This window comes from Acomys minous, assembly GCF_964271855.1.
Source record: "Acomys minous genome assembly, chromosome: 6".
In the NCBI taxonomy this organism is placed as follows: Eukaryota; Metazoa; Chordata; class Mammalia; order Rodentia; family Muridae; genus Acomys; species Acomys minous.
In genome coordinates, this window is record NC_140487.1 from 38,284,329 (window position 1) to 38,311,955 (window position 27,627).

The window sequence follows — 27,627 nt, forward strand, 5'->3', positions numbered from 1 at the left end:
TATTGATTAGGCCCAGCCCACCATGGGTGATACTATTCCTCAGGTAGAGGTGGTCCTGAACTTTTATTAAGAACAAGCTAGAGGCCAGGCACGGTAGCATATGCCTTTGGTCCCAGCACACCGGAGACAGAGGCAAGTGGAGCTCTGAGTTTGGGGTCAGGAAGGGCAACACAGTGATACAAATTTTAAAGCTAGTTATACATGAGCTAGTAAGCAAAGCAGCACCCTCCATGGCTCACGACTTGAGCTACTCCCCTGACTCCCTGAGTGACAGACTGTGACCTACAAGTGGATGCCAAATAAACTCTGTCCTCACCAAGTTGCTTTTTGGTTAGAAAACTTTGTCACAGCAACAGAAAAGCAAACTTGCTCACCATCCCTCTCAGCACATGACCACGCCCAGCGAAGGAATCTGCCCAATAAAAGGTCCCTGAGTCCAGTATCACGCTCTGCCATCATCTGTCTACAGCATGAGGCAAGGATGAGGCCAAGCTCTGTGCATTTCTCAAATACCCCATGTGTCACTTGTGTTCTCACTGCTGACAGCAGTCTTAGATCTGCTCTCCTTCACCCACAGCATGCGCACGGCCTGGACAGGGATCCCCCCTTCCTGCCTGCTGAGGAGGTGGAGGCTAGAACCCCGGGGTCCGAATAGATGAGCCCACAGCAAGGAAAGCAAAATAACTTACTGATTCTACCATAATGCAAAGACCCATGGACTGGTGCTTGTGCAAACACACACACACAGTCCCAATCTGAAAGAAAGAAACTATCAAAATAAGCCATCTATTTTTAGCACACGCCCACTGGGCTAGCCCACAGCAGCCAGTGCATGAGGCTGGGATGCAGCAAGTCCACCTCCAGTCTCCGATGTGACCTCGGGCTTGGCTACAGCTACAGCCGAAGGTGAAAGCAGGAAACCATGAAAACTAACGAAGCTTGCCAAGGAAGTAGCATTCCAAATATAAATCTACTTCACAACACTATTTATTCTGGTAGAAAGTAGGTATGACTCAAAAACATGAGAATCTTTATATTCTAATCTTAATTTCCTAAGTCTACCTAATGACATTTGAAGAGACAGAAAGTGATCTAAATGTGGTAACTCTAGAATTAAAATCCTAAGGTAATGCGAAAGCAACTTTAAATAAATAATGGTAAGCTTTGTGCTATGAACAAGTTGAGAATTTTAATAAAATACACTTGAAAAAAGTGAAGAAGTTTTTAAAATCAGCTACAAAGGGCTTATTATCTCTAAGTTAGCAAATATGTGCAATTCAGTAAATAAACTGGTATAATCAGAACTTTACGGGCGTGATGCAGAGAGCCCTGCTGGTACTCTCCTGCTGGCACCGGTACCATGCAGAGGGAAGAGCACCAGGCCGACAGGCAGCCCGAGCCCATCATGCCATCACTCAGTACGGCTCAGGTCACAGTCAGCTCAATAAGTAGATCTAAAAGGGGAAAATCAAAGCCAACCACTAGAACAGAACTGCTAGCAGGGGCACTGGCCCACACCAGGCAACTGAGTCAGACCCGCCCCCAAAACAAACAAACAAACAAACAAGGAGCAATGGGAGTAAAGTCTCTACGATGCCTGAGCAATGGGAGGCTGAGAAAAACCACTACAGAAAGAAACAATTCATCAAGTAGCTCAAAAGGCAGCGAAATACTGATTTCTTCAGACTAAAAAATAAAGAGCTAACATTTGTTTTCTTTGTGAATATTTCCTTATGAATTAGGAAAGAAATTTATAAAAATCTTTATTCAAGAAACCATTTGAATCTACTAGAATGGTCAGAGATGTGTTAGGTGACCAGGGACACAAAGGTTAAAACAAACTCAGTCTCTTCCTGACTAGTTGGGCAGCAGGCAAGGTTTCTCAAGACAGAAGCAGAAGCGTATGACACATGGGAGGAGCCTGTGTAGGGGAGGCTGTTCTGCTCACAGGGGAGGACCACGCACAGCAAGGGAAGCAGGGCAGCGTAAGTAAGGAGCTCAGATGAGAAGACATCAAGGTGCCCAACCAGTCTCCTTCAGCACTAAAGCCTGAAGGGAAGCAGACAGCAGCAGCAGAGGCCAGCAGGCTTGGAACCATCAGCTTCTGCGGGCAGCATCAGGAAATGCTCAACAGAAGCGGAACAGCACTCAGACAGAGGCAGAGGACAGTAAAGGGCTCTCTTTATAACACAGGACCTGCTGACTGACCAGAAGGGACCATAGGGGGGGAAATGAGATGTGGTGGCCCAGACCTTTAATCCAAGCACTGTGATTCAGAGGCTGGAGGGATATGTAGGTTTGAGGACAGCCTGGTCTACAAATGAGTTCTAAGACATTAGTTATTAGTTTTGATTTTGAGGGGAAAAAAGAGATGAGCTAACTTTGAGACGTCTGATTCTAAACATAGCTTTCATAACTAAAATGAGATGTGACAGTTTTATAAACCAGGGGCCATCCCAAGGAGGAAAGAGGGTTCTGGCAAAACCAAGTAACAGTCAAGAAGCCCGGCAGGAAGGGTTAGTGGTCCTAGCAGCTGCGGCCAAAAACAGCATGAAGGACACACATCATGTGCCAGCAAAACTCCTTACTACTTGCTAGGCCAACATGAGAGAACTTCCTTCTCTCCTTACATAGACCCCAGGAAGGTTGCTGCTGCCTTCCTGATATTTAGAGCATCCACTTAAAGCCACAGAGCCAAGTTACACCAAGCAATTTCTTCTACCACCTCAGAGACCCTAAGGGCAAGCATGAATCAAAAGAACTACATGCTTCCTCCCGCTCCTCCTGCAACTTTATAAGCCAGGAAAGTGAGCACAGCACACCGGCCACACAACTGACCATCAGTACTGTCAGGAGGGAGCACTGAGTTTGGTGCAGCCCCATTTAACTTGAGCTCTCAAAAGGCCTTAGTGGTCTGATGTAGGAGCTAAACACAGACTTCTAGTTCAGGTGGAGATGTGCAGATGTTCACGTAAGGGCACGTACGTAATGTTCATGTAACGTGCAGATGGTGCTGAACAGCACTAAAACACTCTCACCTGCAGGAGAGTGCAGACAAGGAGAGCAAAAGGCCTAACCCAGAGGAAGGACCAGCACTTAGAAAACAATAATCCAATATGCAATCCGAGAGGTACTATGTCTTACTGTTCTACTGCTGAGAAGAGACACCACGACCAAGGCAACTTGATTTGAGGGCTCACAGTTCCAGAGGTCAGTCTGTGGTCATCATGCATAGCAGCAAGCATAGCAGCAAGCAGGCATGGTGCTGAAGTAATAGCTGAGAGCTGATGTTTGATCCATAAGCACAAGGCAGACATAGAGCTAACTGGGCCTGGCATGGCAAAGGCCTTCCCCAGTGACAGCCTCCTCCAACACGGCCACTCCTCCTCCTCACTCCCACACTGGGAACCACTTACTCAATACTGGAGCCTCTGGGGCAGGGCGGGTGTTCTCATTCAAACCACCACAGACTGCTTCAGTTCTTAATTTGTTTGTTTGGGGAGGGGGGGGCAAGCGTGCATGTGTGTGCATGCATGCGCAGGTCTGTGTGTGTGTGTGTGTGTGTGTGTGTGTGCGTGTGCGTGTGCGTGTGTGTACCATGGCACATGAAGATCTGAGGACAACTCTGTGGTCCTCTCATCCACCTTTACAGTAGGTTGCAAGGATTAAAGTTAGGTTGCCAGGTTTTTCTCCAAAATTCCTCACTAATCAAAGGCAAAAACATATATTAAAAGATAAATATACAGAATTCCATGCCAGATATTCTGAGTGCTGAAAACAATCAACTACATATTTTACCACTCTCAATATGGATGTCCAATTAGTGGCAATAGCTCTTCATTTGTCCAACTTGTCGAGAATAGTGGGATTTCATTTACGAGACATTTCTAGGTAAGGGAAGCTGGGCCTTTTATACGGAAGACTTTTGCTCAGGCACCTTCAAGAATCAAGTGGGTGAGAAAGTATCAACAGGAAACACAGGGCTGGCTCTCATGGCAGATGCCCCTGAGGAGACTCAGATTCAGTACTGTGTAAGGGAAATGGAGGACTCTGTTACATGAACACACTTTTCATGTAGTGACTGACCTCAATAATCTGAAACCCAATGTGCAAACTGTCCACAATCTGAACACTGACAGGCAGGAAATTCCACCTCATGACACTGTGTCATGTATAAAATTATAATACATAAATTACTTTTAACAGTATGTACAAAGTCTATCTGAAACAAATGAACTTCATATTTGGGTCCTATGCCAAAACTATATATGCAAGTATTACAACCCCCAAAATGTCTGAATATAAAGTTACAGATAAAGGATATTCAAATTGAAGATAACATTTCCAAGGTCATTTCTTCTGTGATTAACTGTTTTTCTCTATAGACAAATATTTTCTCCACAGAGAAATGTAAGAAATTGTGTATAAAATATGGCTGGGTAGCATATGGCTTTAATCCCAGCACTCAGGAGGCAGAGGCAGGTGGATCTCTTTGAGTTTGAGGCCAGCCTGGTCTACAAAGTGAGGTCCAGCACAGCCAAGGCTACACAGGGAAACCCTGTCTCAAAAAACCAAGCATCTGTGTGTGATATGTCTGTATTTGTATATGCGAGTGAGCAAGTAAGTGAGCAGGCATGGGCATGTCACAGTGCAGGCATGGAAGTCGGAGTCCAGCTGTGAGTGTCACCCTGCCTTCTACTCTGTCAAGACATAGTCTTCTACTTGTTCACTACTGCGTGCACCAGGCTAGCTGACCTGTGAGCCAAGGGCTGTCCTGCCTGGTTCTTCCTAACTCCACATAGGCACGAAGGGATGGGATTATGTATGTGCACTAGGAGTTCAAACCTGAGCTTCATCCACTGAGCTCTCTCCCAGCCTACAGTTTAAAGGGTCAGCTTTGTGACTGGTAAGGAATAATTTCTTTGTAAGATAAACACAGTAACAACATTGAAGACTGAAAGCATGGTAGGGAAAGGCTTATTTACTACTCAATGAAGTGATTAACAAGAGGGAAAAAAGAAACAAGAAAACCTTTTAATTACTCCATTGTTAGAACCTTGAGATTCACTGTTGCTGTAAAAGTTAAAGCTGACCCTTAAGTTTTCAGAGTCGTGGGGAAGCATTTAAAACTATGACTTCTCAGAACTGGGAAAGGAACTGTGCACACGGAGAACAGAGCTCAAGGGAAGGAAGAGGAGGGACAGAGGGTAAGTGGGAGCATAAGGGGAGAGGGAAAGAGGGAGAGAAGGGAAGGAGTGAAAGGAAGGCAGGAAGTGAGGGAGAGACAGGAAAGGAAGAGGCGGCAGGGTGGGCAGGGGTGGGAGCCGGGAGGGGGCATGGAAGCTCTGGGTGGGAAGCAGGGCAGTATTCTCACCCAGTTGCCTTCATGCATCTGGCAATGCAGTCAACTACACAAGTGTCAGTTTCCTCAGTGCATACATTAAATAAAGGGCAGCTATTAAGCTAGACCCTACGCATGAAATAGGAATCTTTTAAACCCTGAATTGGAGCTGGAGAGCTGGATCAGTGGTCACGGACACTGACTGCTCTTGCAGACTTCCTGGGTTTGACTAACTCCCAGCGTCCACACTACAGCTCACAGCTGCTCCTAACTCCAGTTCCATGGGGTCTATTGTCTTCTTCTGAACCCCACAGCTAGCAGACATACATGCAAATGAAACTTCCATACATGTAAAATAAAACAAGGTATTTCTTAAATTGATTTCATTTTTTTTAATACTTTCTTATTATGTAACCCAGGCTATGCTGGAAAAGTATGTATGCCAGGCTAGCCTTCAACTTTCTGAGATTCACTTGTTCCCACCTGCAAGTGCTGGGAATAAAAGCCTGGATGCCATTTCAGACTGAGCAGGCTGTATTTATGTATTTAGCTGTGTGTGTCTGTGTGTGTGTGTGTGTGTGTGTGTGCGCGCGCGCGCGCGCGCGCACATGCACGCATGCGCAAGCATGCACACATAAAGCAACAATTAAAGAAATAGAAGCCATGAACTTGAAAGAAAACAAAATGATTATATGTGAGGGGATGGAGAAAGGCCAGGAATGGGGAAATGATGTAACTATGATTTCAAAAACAACAATAACAAATTTTCCTTATGTGTGTGCCACCATACCCAGTTGTTCTTAACCCCCAGAATGTATTTATGCCATGGGCTATACATGCTTTGGAAGAGCTCAGACTAGCAATGGACAGGGGAACAGGAGCAGTGTTTGGAGCAGAGCTCCTCTGGGCAACACCCCACTCTGACATCTTCAAAGACTAGCTATGCCAACTGCTACTGGTTTAAAGTATACAATGTTGGAAAATATGTTGGTGTCAAAATATTCTGGTGATTAAAGACCCTTGAAGAGGTCCAAAGCATCAATTTGTATACAAACAACACTGCTCAGAATGTATCATGTTTTGACACAACATACATAATTAAAATTAAACAAAAGATGTGTGGAAAAAGTAAGCTACCAGCCAGGCCAGGGTGGAGATGCACTCACATCCAGGGTTGCAGGCCCAGCTCTCACAGATCTAAGGCAGGAGGGGTCACCTTTTAAACAGGTCAAAGTGGTCAAGACTTCCTGTATCACTGCAGAAAATGTCGTTTCCTTGGATTTATGGAGAGTCCCAAGCCATGTGTCTTAACTTACAAGTTACATACAAGTTGTTATGTCACTGAATCAATAGGAAATTTCAAGTTCAAAACTACAAAAGCAGACAGATGTGATGGTGGAATCCTGTGATCCAGGGACTCAGCAGGCAGAGACGGGAGACCCAAAGCTGAAAGTCAGCCTGGGTTTACAGCAAGATCCTACCCCATGGATGGATGGATAGATAGGTAGATAGGTAGGTAGATAGATAGATAGATAGATAGAAAGAATTTTTTTAAAAAGAGCCAATAAAAACCAAACCATGACCACCCTGGGTTACATGGTGGGTTCCAGGACAACTAAAGCTACACAGTAAGATCCTGTCTCAATTCCAACACCCCCCCCCCACAATAAATAAATAGATAAATAAATAAATAAGAGGAAAATCAAAATCAAAATCATACCATGGTTAGAAAGAACACCCTGGTATGGTGACATGTGCCTATATGAAAACTCAGGAGGACTGCTTCAGTTTAAGAGTTTGAGGCCAGCCTAGGCAGCCTCTCCCCACCTGTCCTCTCTCCTCCCTCCCTCTCCCTCTCCCTCTCCCTTAAGTTAATTATTTATGCTGGACACAGTGGCACACACCTTTAGTCTCATACTCAGGAGGTAGAGGCAGGGAGATCTATGGAGGCAGTTGCAGGCCACCCAGGGCTACATAGTGAAACCCTATATAGTGAAAACCTCAAACATAAGTATAAAGAAAGAAATAAAAATTAATTTGCTGGAGTTGTTAAGGAAAAAGAAGGCGCACGCAAAGCTGGGCAGGCAGGCAGGAGGAGCTGGGAGGGGTGGAGGAAGGGGTTTATAGGATAAAAATACACTCCATAACATTCTCAAAGAATAAAAATATTACTTAAAATATTAATTTGCAAACTATCAGAAAAACTCTTGATGCACTGATCTAAAGTTGTTTCTATAACCTATATATCACAAACACCTTATCTAAAGACTCAGAAAGCCTTTAATGTCCTCTACACAACCTGTAGGCATGAGCAGAAAGTTCTACTAGTATGATAATTGGCTCCATCTTTGTCATTGTCTATTATTAAATATTGTTCAGAAACCCTGGGTAAGGTAGAGAATAACTTTGCTTTTCTTTCAAAGCCAGTTGGAAGACCACAGAAATGCTACCCTACAGCCAGCAAAGGCTCATCTCTCTGTCCCTGGAACCAAAAGCTATTCAGAGGATTTTTGCCAAGAGAATGAAATAAGGGGAAAAAATTCATTTCAAACAAATACAATGTCTTCATTTGTGTGCCTGGCAATAGATAACTGCACCTCCTTTGGAAGGGAAGAAAGCACGTCAGAGTGACAGCGCAGCAAGACGTCCAGCAGCATGCTCTTCCCCAGCCCAGGGGGAAGCCATGCGTGACAAACCCTGCTCACTCTATCACAAAACATGTCTTAGAGCACTTAAACCAAAAAGACTGCCTCCCCAGTAAGAAAAAGGGCAGACTTTTTACTGGAAAAGGACGGGCTAAATAAAGGACGGGTCTTTCTTCCATCTAGGATTAATTCCATCACACTTCCCTTTAAAGAAATGAAAATGGCTACCCTTAGCATAACTGCAATGTTTCCTCACCCCGCCGCACTACACGTGTGTGAGAACTGCCATTCAGTGGGTGAGCGAGTAGGTAGAAAGGGGAAGTTTAAATGGTAAAAACTAAATGTATTTATCTTTATCTCATTTATCAAATATCCAGTTAAGATCTATATCATTTTACCTTTTCCTTCAAAATTTAATGTTAGAAGGGTAACACATTCTGTTTTCAGCAGCAAAACATCAGGAAGGGGAGTCACATTCTAATAAGTGTGATGTGGGTGGTTAACGTTTTCCTGAAAGGAAGCAATGCTTGGTGTCTCCTGAGAAATCTCAAAAATGATTTTATCAAGAAACAAATAATAGCAAATGTAATTTCCTCTAAATTACTAATCTGACTTACAACCAGGAAATAAATTTTTACTTATATAGTAGAACACGGTCAGAAGAGCAAATGAGTTACACAGTGGATATGATGAAACTTAAAAGGGAAAGGAAGCCACAGGATCAACTAGTCTTTCTAAATGGGGGGGGGGGGGGCAGGCTAAAGCAGCTGTGGTGGTGTATCTCTGTAACCCCAAACTCTCCAGGCTCAAGTGGAAGGATCACGAGTTTAAAGTGGCTTAGACTACAACATAAAGTCCAGCCTGGGCTACATGTAGAGAAGTGGGAGAAGAACAGTAGAGGAGTGAAAGAAGAAGGAAAGCAAAGGAGACAGGACCAAGAGACCCCACACAAGCTAGCATCTGTGTTGAATGTCTTACCATCTGTCTGAAAGGGAAAGTTTGGATATAACTTCTTGAAATGCTTTATAAAATTAAGATCCATTAGTATAAACAGAATGCCCATTTTTCCTCGTTGATTAATTATTCTACTTGACAACTAACACCTAATCAAGGGCACACCAAGGATACCTCAGGTATTTCATAAATGTATAACTAAATACAAGATCTTCAAGTCTTTTACTAAAGTCAATTATTACTGACTTCCCTTTAACTTATGTACATACAAAGTCTTTACTAGAGCCACAAGGCAGAGGCAGAGCAGTCTACACCACTTAGTGTATGTGTTAATGTCAGCTATGCAGCACACAAAACTAAAGCTCTGGAGATCTCAAATGAGTTAGTGCTTCTGTGCACTGCCAGAGAAAAAGTGTACTCTTCTGAAGGACAATTTAGTATCACCAAAAACCTAAAAATTGGCACTGCAACAATTTCACTTCTAAAACCAATACTCAATAAACAAATAACAAATTACAGAATATTCAGTGTAACACTGCCTTTTAAAAAATTATACTACATGGGACTAGAGAGACGGTTCAGTGGTTTAATGTACTTTTTGCTCTTTCAGAAGTGCACCCAAATCAGGCAGCTCATAATTGAACCTAGGGGCTTCTTCTCAGGCCTCTGCAGGCATCCACATGCACAGGAGAGATTTACACACAACACAAAAATTTAAGTAAAATATTTTTAAAAAACAGAATTTTAATATTTGTTTGTTAATCGTGTGCGTGTGTGTGTGTGTGTGTGTGTGTGTGTGTGTGTCCGTCTTGCCTGACATGGGCACTGGGAATCAAACTCAGATCCTCTAGAAGAGCAATACATGCTCTTAACACTGAATTATATCTCTAGCCCACAGAAATGTTAAATCTTAAAAAAAAAAAAAAAAGAAAGAAAGAAAAGAAAAGTTAAGTAACACTACAAAAACTAGGCTACTGAATATTCTTTACAAACATAAGGAAAAATGCGTAAGGACAGGAAATAAATTCCAAATGTCACTATGATAGTGTGTTTTGTTTTGGGTAATGGTGCTTTTTGCTAAAGTACATGTTTGTCTTTATGGAACTAGTTAACAAGAAAGCCTTAGTATCTTAGAATACAGTTCTCAGCAGTGGTTTGCTAGGGTCAGCAGGCTTGAAATATTACAACAACCTGGAAATCTAGTCTTGGAATGAAAATAATTTAGCCCTGTGGCGCACACTGTTAATCCCAGCACTCAGGAGGCAGAGGCAGGGCGGATCTGAGTTCCAGGACAGCCTGGGCTACACAGAGAAACCCTGGCTCAAAAAAAGGAAAAAAAGGACGTGAACTATACGTGGTGTGCTACTGATGACACTGGGTGCTCCCATGTCTGAAAAGCCCTCTCAGTGGGGCAGCACAGGTAGGTCGATGCATCACAGCACCACCACACCCAAACGTCTAATGTCCTCTCACTGCACAAATCTGCATAAAAATTCAAAAATTGGAAAAAATAAAAACAAAAGGGCAGCTGCTGGGCAGTGGTAGCACACACCTTTAATCTCAGCACTCAGGAGGCAAAGGTAGGCAGACCTCTGTGAGTTCGAGGCCAGTCTGGTCTGCAGAGTGAGTCCAGGACAGCCAAAGCTACACAGAGAAACCCTGTCTCAGAAAAAATAGATAAATTAATTAAATTAATTTAAATAATAAAAGGGCGGAGGAGCCAGCAAACCCTGGCCTGTATCTCTACACAGTCAGCAGTCCCTCATGTGCTGTAGTATATGCAGGTATCTGCACCCTCTGCCACACAGACCTCTCTGATCTTTTAAAATACTTTGCCCAGAAATGTAGTTTTTATATCTGAGTAGTTAAGAGCACTGGTTGCTTTTCCAGAAGACCCAGGTTCAATCCCCAGCACCCATTTAGCAGTTCACAACTGTAACTATGGTCGCTGGGCATCTTCTGATCTCTGTGGGCACTGCGCCCATGTGGTACACATATAAACATGTAGACAAAACACTTGCACACATAAAGATAATTAGAAAATAAAATGTTAAAAAAATATTTTTAAAAAGGAATGAAATTACTAGTCACAAACAATGCTTCTTAAGGAGGGTCAAAGGTACCCACTGTGGAATTATTCATGATACAGTGCTCAGCACTGCAGGCCCAAGAAATAAACCAAGCTACAGGGACAAGCACTCACCAACACTATCTTATGTACAAACTTTGTACATCAATGAATGGTCTGTGGAAATTCTACAATTCTGTGCTGCCTTTGGGCTGTGCAGATTTCCGAATCACTGAGTGACTGGCTCAGAGCAACTGCTGATAAATACTGGATAGATAACAAATATAATCTATGAAATTACTCATGATTTTCCCATCCCCATGCTATACAGGGACTCTGCTGCAACAGCAATCCTGAACTATGAACATTAAAAATAGTTACTTTTTGTCATTGTCATTTCTATTATACTAGCTACTGGGCACAGTTTGCTGAGAACCGCTCCTGGTAAACTCACATAACTTACCAATGAAGAGAAGTTTCACACTGGGCATGGTGTCACAAGCCTGAGACAAGAGGAGCTCAAGATCCAGACTAACCTTGGTTATATGAAAGACCTGTCTTAAGAAGAAAATGAGCCACCGAGGTGGCTGTGGTGAAGCCTTCTGCACATGCCTACAACCTCGGTGTGACCCCAGAGCACACAAAATGATGGGAGGGGCAAACAACAGACTGCACAACATCTGCTGACCACATCTGTTTACCATGGCACATCAGCACCACACATGGACATCATGCACACACGGACACACAGCATCTTTTTAATGAATAAAGAACAAAGAAAAGGTTCGAAAGAAGAGGGAATAATACCACGGCTAGGCAAAGTGATGCTGGACATACGGTACCTAGGACTTGGTAACCAGTAACAGAAACCCACATACTCAGAGTTTTGCTTCTTTTCCCAGTGTCTTTCATTCAGAGAATAGTAAACAAGTTTCACTGTAAACAGCAAGGCTATGGCTTGGGTTAAGGTCTCTCACACAGGAGAATATAGACAGGATGTGACACTGCTTTTTAGGGTGAACGACACTGTTGCTCCATTTCTGGTAGAGACACTGAATTTTCTTTTGAGAAACTAGGTTTTAGAATATCATTAAATTTGTTACATAAGCCGGCAGTGGTGGCACACATCTTTAATCCCAGCACTCAGGAGGCAGAGCAGGCAGAGCTCTGTGAGTTCAAGGCCAGCCTGATTCAGGACAGCCAAGACTACAGAGAGAAACCCTTTCTCAGGGGAAAAAAAATGTTATGTAGTCTGTATTTTACCACAATTAAATGTAAACAAAAAGTCATGACTATTAGTTAAGTGTAGAAGATGTGACCAAAGAACAACAGATGACATCCAAACACTGACACTGAGGGGAAATGTATGTTTTAATGTTGCTTTGGGCAGGGGGTGGGGAGGTAAAGAAATGGAAGGCATTCATATTTAATTTCTATTTACATAAAAATAAACAATAAACTACATGAGGAAGAAAACCTAAGCCCAGACCTCATGTTACCATATCCTAAGAGCCATGGGATACAAGGAGGACGGTTAGAACAGAATGGCGTCCCCAGCAGGTTTGAGATACTTTTCATGGCAATGATGTGACATGAAATCTGACAAAAATCAAAGTTCAAATTGATAACAGATACAATAGTGTAGGAAGTAAAGCCTATAATTGCCAACAAAAAAGGCAGTTAAGAAAAAAAGCCTGTTTTTTGTTTTTGTTTTTTTTTTAAGCAGAAAATGGCAAGACTACACTTTTATGCTGGTTCAAAATTTTTTCAAGAGCAAGCACAACTTTAAAAGTTAACAGTTTAAACAATATAAAAATGTCACAAGACTGATTTATCTCCCCAGGTCCCCAAAGTGGGCTCCTTGCATGATTTACAAGATAAGCTTCTAGGAGGGTTTACCTGAGTAATGACTTTGCCACTGAAACCAAACCTGACAGCTAAAGTTAAGGTGCAAGCCCTCTAGGACCCACTAAAGAGGGTAATGAGAGGGAAGTGGGGCCTCAGGAGATGGACCCTACAAGCAGCTTCGTTCTACTGCTCAGCTCCTTTATAACTTCTGTCCTCAAAAACAACCCCCTTCAATCTGTTTATAAACCTAGACTCAACAAAAGTGCAGAGGTTCATTTACTTCTGTGTATGCAAACAAATGCTCATAGCAACACTATTCCTCACCCAAGAGCCACAAACAAAACAGCCCTAACACGCATCAATAGGTGAAATGGTAGAGGTAGACCCAGGATACAAATTATGGAAAGCAGCATCGACATACATGAAGCCCACAGGTAACATCGGAAGAGACAAGGCAAAGATACGCACACGGAATCGGTGGGAGTTGGTAGGTTGGCTTCATGTTTCTTTTCTTATTTTATTTTGGTTCTGGGGACTGAGCTAGGATACCTAATCAAACTAGGATATGCTTTACTACCGAGGCACACCTTCAACCACAATCTTTTCACTAGTTTTCTTTAATGTTCCCACATATGACTTTTGTTAGGAACGTCCCTTACTGCACTGTGCTCCAGGACTCTTGTGAGTAGGGCCATAGCCCAGTACACTGTTCTACCTCTCAGATCTTACAGACACTGCACACAAAACGCCAGTGCAGTGTGACCTCGTAGGGACCTCAGTTCTCTGGGTGTTTTCAGAGGAGAAAGCCCTTCTCCCTTCAGAGGTAACCTTTCACGGGCTCCCAGTTACCTGCCCAAGAAAATGAAGCTCACTGCACAGCTCTGAGGAGAAGCTCTCCCACTGCTGCTCTGATGCTCCCTCATTAATGAAACCCCTCAGAGAGCTTGCAGCCAAGATCCATGCAGGAGGAGGCACACCATGCACTCTGGTGGAGTTTTTAATCAAGTCTCAAAGAGCACTGCGTTGTGCACTGACTCCATCATATGAATGGCAAACATCTCCCAGCCATCCATTCGACTTCCTGTAGCCAAGCATGAAGTTTTAGTTTTTGAGGGTTTCTACTTATACAATATTCAAAACAGAAACAACTGAATAGTCATATGTTAAAAAAAAAAAATCAAAACCGAGGTATCAGTCCTTAGCTCAATATTAAAACCCAAAATCGATTTCAAGTTCTGAGTTCAAGGCCAGGATAGTCTACAAAGTGAGTTCCAGGACAGACAGGGCTACACAGAAAAACCCTGCCTCGAAAAACAAACAAAAAACAAAAGGAGGAAGAACATATAAGTTCTTAAAATAAATCTACCACAGAACCTAAATGGCCCTCGGCTTGGCAAAGACTTCTTATGTGTCACACAAAAACCACAAGCTAAACTTTTTTTTAAAAAAAACAAAAAACTATATTTCATATGGTCTGTGAAATCCTACTATCTTCAATAAAAATACTAGTAAGTCTAAATATAAATAAAATAAGCATTTAGCCACCTCTTTGACTCATTCTACCATTCAGAAAAAAGAAGTAAGCCCTGTAAATGGAGAAACTAAGAAAGCAATATAAGGGAGGGGACTGGAAAGGGCAAAGTACGTCATCAATGAATGCACAGCCGGGTGGGTTGGTGTGTGGGCTGGGGGGGGGGGGGGGGAAGAGGAGGAGGAGGGAAGGAGGAAAGAAGAGAAGCTCTGATCTGTACTGATCAGACCTCACCACACGGCCCAGAGCAAATGAGGGACAGCTTGCTCTGGGACCACCCTCACCATCAAATTTTTCGTTCTCACTATTTTTCAAGGTTTCTTCATTTGCTCTTAAATAACAAAGAAAATTAAAAGAAGTGCATGAACAAGCACAGGGCTGCGTGCATGAAACGCCCCTGTACAGGGAGGGACACGCATCACGCCTGTCGCATCTCACCAATGCTGCTGCTCTTCAGCACAGCTAACACTGCAGGCCACAGCATGACGTGCAGGACTCTTCGCCTTTCCTGTTTCTCCATTTGTGAAAAAGGCAATAGCAATGTGTGGGTTCAGTATTTGCTACAAGTATCCTCTTTATAACCCTAAAAATGTCACACACACAAGCACAGGGAGCTTGTCCTTTTAGAGTCTCTTCCCTGAGAAAATGCAACTCCTAATTAGAGCAGTGAGTTACTGGTTAAGTGACTGTGGGACCTGCACCTTGGCTCTCATTCTGGGCTCGCCCTTCCTCATCCTAGTAAGTTGCATCCTGTTCGATTCCCAGCACCAACAACCAGGCACCCAACAGGAGAAGTGATGTCTGGGTTGTTAAGTGCATAACTGCTGTCCTTCTCCCAACTGTGATTATCACCTCTCCTTTCCATCCCCATAAACTCCAAAAGTGCTACAGCTACAATAGAGCAAATGAGAAAAACAGATGAAAACTTAGCTTTTGCTATCAACTATTCAGTTACTTTACTATGCTAAACAAGAGCAAGCAAAGCCTGTGTCTAAGCACCACCACTACTACCCTGTTAACAAGTTAATGCATTCATTCATTCAGTCATTCATTCAGCAAGCGCTCAATTAAAACATATATATTTGTAGTAGGATTTTTTCCTGGAACTCCAGAAGGCACTCTCTTGCAGCAGATGTCCCCTCTTAACTGGCCACAATACACAGTACTTGTTTTTTTAATCTATGGTTCATTCAATAATATTCTTTGCTATTAATCTTTTAAAAGATGAGTTTAAAAAAAAAGATGAGTAACTAAATTGAGATGAGTTTAGCTGCATTAACGCTGGCCCGTGAGCAGCCATGTGCTGCATGCACGTCTTCTCTACCACATTACATTCTTATGGCTCTCCACAATATCATCAGAGCTAAACGTGCAACCTTAAAACTAATTTCAAGAACTACTGTGATCTGTAAGTAGACTATTATCTAAACAAATTCCATTATAATTTTACTTTAGACTATATTTTTAGTGAAGGAGTCCTCAAAAGTCGACAAAATTAAACTAAGCTAATTTTTTTATTATACTTTTCCCATTTTAGAAAACTATATGAACAAAAAGAATCCAGCTAATACTAGCTTTCACAAAGCGAGCGTTCCCCATATGATGGGTTACAAGTGTAAGGCCATAGGTTACTGAACACACCGCAGCGCAGGCTCCACACCTAGTACCCTTCATACTCAGAAGCACTGTCTGTACCAAGAGCTCGCTCAGAAGACCCTTCTAAACTGCAGCAGGGACAGAGCGAGATAGGCATGACACCTTCTGGTGTCACACAGCTGGGCAGCCTCTCCCTCTGTGGAGAAAGAAAGCAGGTTTCTCTGCCCTTCCTATGGATAGGCATCTAGAACCTTGCTCCTAAGAAAACCTCAAACTTTTTAGGCTGCTAAGCCTAAAACCATAGCCATTCCTTTTCTTTTTCTTTTTTCCTTTTTTCTTTTTTAACCAACAGTTTAAAAGTTCAAATAAAATATTTTTAAAATATAATAACTGACGAACAGGAACTGCAAACTGTAGTGACTACAATATGGTATTAGAAGGTATCACTCTTGGGCAAGACACAGTGGTATCAGGTAACGAACTTTTTACACTTAAGAATATTCTTTGACAGATTTTTCTGAATCAGCAATTCTCAACCGGTGGGTCACGACCCCTTTTCACAGGGGTTGCCCAAGACCATGGGAAAACACAGATATTTACATTATGATTCTTAATGGTAGCAAAACTACAGTTATGAGTAGTAATGAAAATAATTTCATGGTTGGGAGGAGGTCACCACAACCTGAGGAACTGTATTAAAGGATCACAGCATTAGGAAGGTTGAGAACCAGTGTTTTTAATAAGTTAAAAACTCAAATGATATAGCTCTTAATGAAATGGAAAGGAAAAGGGCATTCTGTTTTAATATATCTATGTTAATTAAACAGCTTTTATGCTTACAAAGTATTAAAATGATGCATAAATCTTCCTTACCACTAAGTGAGAATCTCACAACTGCCAAATACAACCTACTAAAATCAACAGGGCGAGCTCCAGTAAACCGTGCAGAAAGCCATCCTCACAGCACTTGGTGTTTAAGATTTGTAATTATGAGAACATGTATTCTCTTTTCTTTCAAATAACCATAAGACCTTAAGTAAATAACACCATGAAAAAATTTTACAGTACTTTTCCATAGAATGAGTTTTAATCAGAAAAAAACATTCACCCATTCCCAACTTCCTTTCCAGAAATATTCATCCACTGTGTTCATCCCTCAATTTACCAAAAAGAATCCCTACTACCACAGAAGGGTACATAATTACTGCTGTTGTCTCATTAAGGGCCCTCCCAGTATGAAACTCCAGCACTACAGCTGACGCTTGGACGGCTCATGACTTACACCCTGCCTTCTGCTGTTCCGGTCACCACCATTTCTCTGGCAGGGTATTCATGAGGCTTAAGATTCATTTTGCAGCTCAACAAACAGAATGATTGAAATCAGGTGGCTAGCCACAAACCAGAAGTTAGAAGGGTCAAGAAAAATAAGCACAAACCTTCTTAGATATTTTTATTTTCACTCTCTACAGAAAGTAGTTACATCTTCATTTGTAACCAAAGTTGCAGCCAGAGGCATTTCACCTAATAATACTAGTAAGTCATTATAACCGGCTGCTGTCAGAGAGCATCCTCCTGAAACTAGCACATACATTTTGCTATGGAGGATCAGCTAGTTTCTGTTTTGTTTTTACAATATTTTTCCTGTTTCGTTTCCTTACCACCAAGTAATTTTTCACATTATTTTCCTAGATTTTCAATATATAAACAACAAAATTCTAAAAATTAGCCCTAGAAAAGACAAATCAATATGGCTTAAGTAAAACTGACAACATTAACTTTAAATTGGCAAGATAAGAAAAGGTAACCATCAACTGCCTACAAACCTCAATTGAAAACATTCTGAATACATATTGTATAGACACAATTTTGATAAACAGAACTGAACATAGGATTTACTTAATTAAAATAGGGAACTTTAGTTTCATTTTTTTTTTTACGACAGATAAAAACATCTTAATTTTGCTTACAAAGCAAAACAGTTTTCAAGAAATATCTCCTTACAGGTATGATCATATGAATGACAGATAAAATAATTGCTTTAAAAATACTTCTGAGTCATGTTGTCCTTACCTGCAGGCATGAACCATTACTGCATGCAGTGACTGTTCCACTGCCCAGCACAGACTTGAAGAAACATCATATCTCTTTTTCAGAATGTGACTAATCTGTGGGTTTGCAATTCCTAAGCTATGTACAAATGGCACTCCCTTTGTTCATTTAAAAAAAATAATACTTATTACAGGAAAAGAATTACCTATGTTTAAGCTAGATGTTTACAAATAACCTTGGAAATTCTATATAGCAGCAACCTCAAGATAGAAGAACAAACATCTCATAATAGTTCCTTAAAAAGCAGGATTTTTCTCAGTTAAATTCTCTTTTTAAGCTTTCGCAGCTGCCACACATGAACAGCACTCTGCCGTGTTATGTGTGCATGCTGCAGCTGATTAGACTGACTGTTTTTTCCTTAAAAAAAAAAAAAATCAATTTCCCTTCGCAAAGCAGAACAGCTTGCCCAAATACACATCTTCAATACAGCACAATGCCAGCATGCAGTACAATACGTTATACAGCAAACTTGACAAGGAAAAAATACGTCCTGTTTCTTAGCAATGCTACACCGTTAATTGTTCATGCAAGGGATGTAGCTGTACCTTTCTGAAGAGGACGACTTCTCAGAGTTAACTGACATCAGCAGCTCAATCTTCTGCTTGATTTCTGGAAAAATCAGAAAATATTCACAACCAAGATTGCCCGCCCTTGCTTACAAGCCTTATATCAAGAGATTTTTCTTCTCTAATCCCTTTTGTTCAGAATGAGGCCACAAGATTCACAGTACTTCTGTTAGGACTCGGATTCAATGGTGCTATAAAGGGAAAAAGCTCCAGAGGCATCAGGCCCTGCTAAACTATGCACATGACTGTTTATGAAAGCAGGAAGTACCATTTCTTTTCAGCAGAGGGGTGTCCTTTTTTTTTTAAGGTGGAACTACTGGGGCTCTATAAAAAGGTTTCAAATTGAGCAAATTACAACACAAACAAAATATGCTAACATCTACACTCAGTATTTTAAGCCATTTGAGAAGCCTACATTACAATGCTTCCGTCTGCAATGAATAGATAAGCAGCCCCCGGCTCCTTCTATTTGATGAGCCCTAAAAAATATGGCTCAGTGAATCATTTTTGTCACTTAAGAATGAAATATTAAACCAAAACCCCAATTCAATGATTAAAATATGCTTAATCTTCGTTACCATTTCCTGATTGTTTTTAATTAAAGACATATATAATATCTAGTCCCTAACGTTTTTAGAAAGAGACTTCTTTACACCTTAGTTTTCCCCTCCTCCTCCTCCACAGCACACAAGTGAACAGCAACACCCAGGTACCGAGCAGAGAGGATATTCGTGTCCTTTTAGGAAAGGACTGGCAACGCCACCTACATCAGAACTGTAAGTGCAAGTTCAATTTAATTAAGAGATGCTTGCTGGAACCAACTGAGGGAGAAGGGCTTAAAGGAACAATGAAAAGGACAGACCAAAGGCGAGGACACGGATACGGCGCCCACACCTTTAAACACACCAAGCGGCCAGGGCTGACAGGTCCCAGTGTACTTCAGGTACAGTGCTGCTTTTTTCTACTCCTAAAAAAGTATTCTCACTACACTTTTTAAATTGCAGTATACTTTTATAATAAAAAGTTCACATACTAAAAATAAAACTGTACACAGAGAAACCCTGTCTTGAAAACCCAAAAATAAATAAAGAAAAGGAAAGAAAACTATTATTGGAATGCTGTGAGGTCTCAGAACTTCAAAGCAGACCTCAGTAGTTGGGGAGGGGGAGAGGGGTGCTAAACATGCACACATGTATGTGTTTCCTACAGGTAAAACAATATTTTTAAACGCTAACTACACTAACAAGATTAAAATATGAGAAAAAGAAAAAAAAAACTAGTTGCTGCATAAAATGTAACAGAGTAAGAAAGTTCTTTCCCAGCGTTGTTAAGAGATCTTCCTAATTTAAGCCTATCTCCTCATCCCAAAGGCATTTAAAATTTTTAAACTGGTATAATAATACAGCTTACCTTGAGAACTGAGGTGAATTTCAGAGCCCAGCACAAGGGCCACAGTGAGGGTGTTCAGTAAGGCTCCCCCCATTTCAAAAGGAGAAATGGCGCTGCTTGGGACCTTCAGGAAACTGCCCACTCTCTAAGACCTCTATTTCCTCACCTATTGACAGGCTGTGGTGAGCCCTCCCTGCCTGCTGTTAAACTGGAGGAAAGCTCAGCACCCCCTCAATAAATATTTACTGAAGGAGTTAATGAGGTACAGGCCTCTCTACTTTCTTGGTATTTCTGAAATTTTAAACCTACTTTCTTCTCCTTTTTATCATCAACTTCCACATGTATTTTTAATCAGTAATTTTATTGTATATAGAAGTTAACTGCTCTTTGTATCTCAGGCTCCCCACATTTTTAACTAGATATTTCAGAATTAAATTATACTTGAACCACCTTCATTATGACAACATTTTGTTGCAAAAAGATTTAATTCTTACTTTAGTACATCTATTAAAAAATAAGTAAATAAAACTTCCAAGTAAGAACCATTTTAAGACTGTGGAGCCAAACAGCATTGTAGCAATAAAAAAAAGGGTTTCCAATATTCCTTTCACATTTTCTCCAAATCATCAGATTTGTTTGGTGCCAGAAAACTGAAAGATTCAGGAATGATTATAAACTCTAGCCTTTAATCCTGGCATCAGGAGGCAAAGGCAGGCGGATCGCTGTGAGTTCAAGGCCAGCCTGGTCTATAAAGAGAGTCCAGGACAGCCAAGGCTACACAGAGAAACCCTGTCTTGAAAAAAACCAAAAAATAAAAGATAAAAAAATAAACTCCTCATTATTGTCATACTTTGTGAGGCCTTATGTGTCGTCTCATCTACAATAACTACCTATTTATCCTACCCAATCTGTTACCAACACTAGGTCTGGTTACCTATTAAGGATCCATGCCAGGCGTTGGTGGCGCACACCTTTAATCCCAGCACTGGGGAAGCAGAGGCAGGAGGATCGCTGTGAGTTTGAGGCCTGCCTGGTCTACAAAGCAAGTCCAGGATAGTCAAGGATACACAGAGAAACCCTGTCTCGAAAAACAACAACAACAACAACAACAACAAAAAGAATTCAAAAAACAGCCAGGCTTGGTGATGCACGCTTTTAATGCCAGCATTTTGGGAGGCAGAGGCAGATGAATCTCTGAGTTCAAGGACAGCCTGGTCTACAAAGCAAGTTTCCAGGGCTGTTACACAGAGAAACCGGGGTGGGATGGGGGTGGAGGGATTACAAAAACAAGAAAATTCCCATAGTAGGATCTGAAACTTTACACTTTTTCTGCAACTAAACCCTCATTTTAAGCAGTCTTTTCATTAATGTGGAGAGGTCTTCCCCACACCACTGTCATTTGTCAATCTTCACCATTTTCCTCCAGCATACTTCACAATAGTGTTCCTTGTGTATCTTTCTAAAACTGAATTTCATCTATGAAGTCTTTTAAAATCCAATCTGCGAGCGGGGAGCAGTCTCAGCACTCTGGGAGGCAGATGCAGGTGGAGTTCTGTGAGTTCAAGGCCAGCCTGACCTACAAAGTAAGTCAAAGACAGCCAGTGTAACACAGAGAAAACCCTGTCTCAGTTAAAAAAAAAAAATTCAATCTGCTTTTAACATCACCTTTTAAAACACTATGCCCCACCCTACCCCCCCCCCCCCAATAATTAAAAAGTACTTTCTTCACCACCACTTGGTTCTAGGAAGGAAGGAAGGAAGGAAGGAAGGAAGGAAGGAAGGAAGGAAGGAAGGAAGGAAGGACGGACAGAGTCTTTTTTTTTCTTTTTAAGATTTATTTATTTATTATGTATACAGTGCTTGCCTGCATGTGTGCCTGCCCACCAGAGGAGGGCACCAGATCTCACTATAGATGGTTGTGAGCCATCATGTGGCTTCTGGGAATTGAACTCAAGACTTCTGGAAGAACAGACAGTGCTCTTAACCTCTGAGCCATTTCTCCAGCACGGGAAGAAGGAGTCTTACAACCCTGCAAATAGCTATTACTTCAACCATCAGGCTCCATTTGTATTTCTTTATCAATATTTTTGCTGTTGTTGTTGTTGTTTAGATTCATCAACCTGGGGGCTGTCTTGAGGGCTGAGGAGATAAAGACAGCTGCCACTAAAGCTACCTGAGTTCAATCCCTTGGACACACAGTGAGGAAAAAAAGAGACCAATTCCTGGAAGCTGCCCTCTAATTTCCAAATATAAACCATGGCATACACAGAACGCCATGAATGCAAAATAGATAAACAAAAATATACTTGTAACATTTAAAAAATAAAGTCCATCAACCTGATTGTTTTCCTTCAGGTCTTACCTGATTTCCCTGTCCTGTCTACACACTGCTACATTCAAAATGCTCAACAGTATTACAATTAGTGCCTGACACCTCTGAGCCTTTAATTCATCATTTGGCACAGCCCCATAACCCTGTTTCTACTCACACCATAAAGCTATTCTTCTTTACCTCACATAAAATAAATGTTTATTTTAGTTACTACATAAAATTATAGGAGGATGTAAATTTTATTATCTTGTCCTCCAAATGGAGTCATACACTGCTTATTCTTTAAATGCTTTTATTTCTATAATTCTCTGCAACTCTAAATCCTGCATGGGTTTATCATTTTCCACACAATTCTGTAGGTAGTGGTGACACCTACAGAACCTTGACCATTCAAACATGTCTATATCTAGTTCTCCGCAACTCCAGGGTTAGTATTAACTACTGTATATGAATTGCCAGCCCAATGGTCTTTTTTTTTTTACATATACATTTATATTATTCCACATACATACTACCTATAGCAAGAATAACAATGACACAATCAGGAATTATATAAATGTTACATTCTTAGTGTTTTGGCTATTTGTATTTGACAGCCTTGAAGAAAACATCTTTCCTATCTTGGTGCATCTAAAATTCTGAATGTAAATCAATATCTATCATATCTTGTCACTATCAACTTAAAACATCTATCTAGACCTAAAAACATCTTAACCCCTAAACAACTAAGCTTCACTGTAAAACTAAGCTACCTGGTCTTCAACTCCATCAGAGACTTGAGAAGGAATAAACTTGAGTACCTGATGCAACCCAAATCCATATATTCTCCAATGTCCCTGATAGTTTCCACTAAGCAGTCACTGAGTGTGGACCATATCTAAAACTGATTTCATCAATTCCTCAACCTCATGTCTACTTTACCTTAGGCCTGAGTGTGCTCTCTACCACAGAGCTGTCCTCCACCCTGCACGCCCTTTGTAGTCTAAACTGTCAACAACAGGACCTCTGATCTTCTAATCCACCAGCTGTCGAGGACTCCCAGATGCATCCCACACTCTCATTTGGGATATAATTCCCACGTTCTCCCTTTCAGACGTGCTGTCCTATGGAAGGACTGAGCCCTGTTCTAAGTGGCAGCAAACATGCCATGCTTTCTCACACACAACTATTTTCTTTCCCTGCAACACAAGACAGTTCATCTCTCTCACCTACATAACTCACTGAAATTTTTTGTTTTTCCTTTTTCTTTCTTTCTTTCTATTTTTTTTTGGGGGGGGTGGTTTTTCAAAACAGGATTTCCCTGTGTAGCCTTGTCTGTCCTGGAACTAGGTCTGTATTCCAGGCTGGCCTGGGACTCACAGAGATCCCTCTGCCTCCTGAGTCCTGGGATTAAAGGTGTGCACCACCACGCCCAGCTCCATAACTCACTTTTTCAATCTGGATCACAAACTCCCAAATTTATCTTCCAAGACAGGATTAAGTTCACCTCCTCTGTATCTCTATATATTGCACGCACTTGTATACAATTACTAAAATGCATAATTTTTCACTTGACTTTCCATGAGACTAAGGTTCCATTAACAAGGACCTGAATTTTCACTTAAATTCACGCAGAGGCAGTCATATTACATTAGACTAACTGAATGACACTTTTGTAAACATCTCAGCCTGGCCTAGTCAGTCTATTACACACACAGCTAAACCACATCAATTTATCATGAGAAAATCTACAGAGAAAGAGTAGTTCAAGTTGACCACACTGCTCACTTTCCCCAAAAGACTGTCTCTTGGTAAAATGTAGGTGCCCAAGATAGGCAGAGGCATAAGGATCCTTGGCAGCTGTGAGCTGACTAACATGGTGCTGGCAACTGAACTCAGTGTGTGGTCTCAGCCACTCAGCCATCTCTCCAGCTCCTCGGCCTTCTCTCAATTCAACGTCTACAATGGAGGTGTATCATGCCTTACATCAATTGAAACCTTACCACTGCTCATTGGCTTTATTGATTAAAGAAGGTGGTCTGTGATGCCACATTCTGCTCCCATACTTCTCACGTATATACTGTCTTATATATACCAAATCAAAGAAACACACTGGGCAGTCAAAATGGCTTAGTAGTTTCACGTGTGTGTTGTGCACGCCTGAGAACCTGAGCTGGATCCCGGGAACTCACATAGAGATAGAAGAGAATCCACACCTGTCCTCTGATCTTTACACGCATGCCACGGCATGTGCATCCCCCCAACACATACACATTATGCAACACACACACACACACACACACACACACACACACCAAAAAATTAAGAGAAAAAAAGTTTCCCCTAGTTTGTTTCCTGAGACAGGGTGGCTGGAGGACTGGGCTTGAACTCTCTTTGTAGCTCCAAGGATGAGTTTGAGCTTGAACTTGTGAAGGGCTGGGGGTGGAACCCAAGCTATCCAACATTCTAGGCAAGCACTCTACCACTTGGCTACATCCTCAACCTCCCAGCTTTCCTCCTTTAGATAGCATTTTCACTCATACCTTAAAAGTTACTGAGATTGTTTGTACAGATTTAACTCTTTAATGGCCTTCTGCCTCTAGTGTTTCTATATCATAACACACAGAGGTTCAAAACTCTTGCTACATTCAGAACTGAGTACAGAGGGAGGACTAAGAACCCTAATAACAGTGACAGCAGAAGAAACAGGGGTGCCATAAACATGAGATGCTCCTGTCATCAAAAGCTAGCATGAGGCCCTTGATTTTTGTGACACAGAAAATTAGGAATATAGTGCTGCCTAGATTCTAACAGAAACTTCCTTTCATTTGGCAAATTCTTACTTAAGGCAACACATAAGAGACCAGTCCTCTTAATGTGAGAAAGCTGAAGACCAATTAGCTGACCCTTGAGAGGCCAAAGCCTCTTTCTTCTTTTTCTTTCTTTCTTTCTTTCTTTCTTTCTTTCTTTCTTTCTTTCTTTCTTTCTTTCTTCCTTTACTATTCCAGGGCCCATCATTTATGTCATAACAATACGGGGGGGAAGCTTTTAAAGGCAAAAACTGTACAGCTAGAAAGAGAATCATTGATGAGGAAAGCACTGAAACTGCACTTATTATCGCTGACCTCCATCCTCGCGCTGCACAACAGGTCCCTCTCAGACTCCCACTCAGGGTCAAATATCCAACTCAATAACATGCGGATCCAGAACAATGCAGAAATAGACAAACTCACCACACTCACGGACGCATAAGGTTGTCCCTCCCCAAGGTAATGACATGTAAGGATATGTTTACACTAAACCTAAATGAGCCAGAAATGATAGAGTGATGGGGACAAGGACAAAAGGACGTAGTCTTGTCCGTTTTAGGTCTCTTTTCTGTTTGTTTTTAAATTACCACACTATTCATTTAGTTTGTTTACATTTGGTGGTGAGAAAGGCAGGAGTGTGCCTGTGGAGATCAGAGGACCACTTTCAGGAGCTGGCTCTCTCCTTCCACCATGTGGGTCCCCAAGGATTGAACTCAGGTCTGTGGTTTTAGTGGTGAGTGCACATTTTTACCAGCTAAGCCATCTTGCTGGTTTTTATCGTCATCATAGTCATCACTGTCATCAAGGTGGGATTCTGGGTGAGTAACTAAAGTTGGGTCTCTCTTTCTACTGTGGGTTCCAAGCATTAAGCCCAAGAAACCAGGCTTGTATGTAAGTGCATTAACCCAACAAGCTATCTCACTGGCCCAGGTTACCTTTATTTCTGATGAAGACGTTCCACAGCAACTGCTGTGTCACTTCCTTCTGTTGAAGACAGTGCTATGTAGTCCAGGCTAGCCTTGAATCAATGTGTAGCCAAGGGTGATAGCATATTGGCTTCTCTAGTACAGGGATTACAGAATGGAGCAGCCAGGCTCAGTCTTACGTTACTCTGGAATGATTCCAACATATGTTTAAGCAGGAGATGTGCCGGCAGTAGAGTCAAGATTTTGTGCTGGTTTTTGAAAAGTGAGTCCAGACACATCAAATGTTAATCTCTAACCTTTCCTGCCCCCAAGAAAGATGTGACGGTAAGGAGTAAGCCACGGGGCAGAGAGAAAACCTAGGTGCCATATCACTAAGCCTAAATGTTGTGTGGGTAAATTACAACTTGCCCCTCAGCAGTCAGTGTTCAGGTGTTGTGGGATTAGAAGTAAATACGGAAGCTAATGCATAGGAACCCAGATGGCAGAATAAGCCCATTTACCTCACTCTATCACCCTCACAGTATAACAGGCTTCTCACCACAGCCCAAGTCAGGAACAGTTAATCCCGCCTCTCACCGTGGCCTGGCTCTGCCCGCTGCTAAGACAGAGGTTCTCTGATAACCAGGATCTCCAACACTCAGGGTGACAGCTAAGACTGCTGAAACCAGTTTAACACATCTCTGCATTACACATACAAAAGGCACTGCTTGTATATTTTTTTGACATGATACACGCTGTCTTAGAAATCACACCAAAGAGTACTCGGGAGAAGAACGAACTATTTTAAAGAAGCTTTTCTTGTAATAGATGTAAACAACTAAAACTGACCTCTTCTCTAATACCTCACTACAAAGTCATTAACTCCATCTTCTTGTCTCACACAATGTTAGCAAATAAAGAACTAAGGGGCTAGTAATAGAGCCCAGTGGTGCAAGGCTGGGATGTAACACAGGAGACCTGGAAGTTCCAGGTCCACAAAAAATTAAAAATAAATAAATAAATAAGAAAGGGGAAGGGGAAGAGCAGGACTCATCAAAACAATAAGGACCCTGTTTCCAACAACCTTATTAGGCTAATCCTACATTTCATATGTTAAAATACAAGGGACAATGAATAACCAAAACAATCTTGAAAAAATCAATACAAAACTAAGAGTAGCCATTTAGGTCCATGAAATAGACCTGAAAGCCCAGAAAAATCTTAGTACAATCAACCAACTTTCCACAAAGACGCCAAGAGCATTCAATGGGAAAACAGTCTTTTTAACAAAAGGTATTATTAAGCAAGTGGAGAGTCACATGTTAAAAAAAAAAAATCAGTTCCTCTCTCACATCAAAAATTACCTAAAATTGGGCCAGCAGGATGGGTTCATGGGTGCCGTGTTTCTGGGCAGGCTGTCCCTCAGCAGCTCCTGTAAGACAGCAGCCAGAGCTGACTCCTGAGAGCAGGCCTCTGACTTCCACACCAGATCTGGCATGCCATCACACACACACTGATACATACTCATGAGTACACATAACAAATGCTTAAAAA

General features: G+C 41.6%; 1 protein-coding gene across 8 annotated transcripts in view; it reads right to left on the reverse strand.

The window, feature by feature from the left end:
- SRPK2 (SRSF protein kinase 2) overlaps positions 1 to 27,627 on the reverse strand; it is a gene marked incomplete at its 5' end in the record, with an annotated part of 194,658 nt that overhangs the window by 101,871 nt on the left and 65,160 nt on the right. For 6 of the 8 annotated variants that reach the window (XM_084788067.1, XM_084788068.1, XM_084788065.1 and 3 more), the window contains one exon: positions 18,638 to 18,701. The exons of the other annotated variants lie outside the window; for them this stretch is intronic. In XM_084788067.1, the coding sequence (XP_084644193.1) occupies positions 18,638 to 18,675 (38 nt within the window). The remainder of the gene's footprint in view (positions 1 to 18,637; positions 18,702 to 27,627) is intronic. 8 annotated transcript variants of the gene reach the window in all.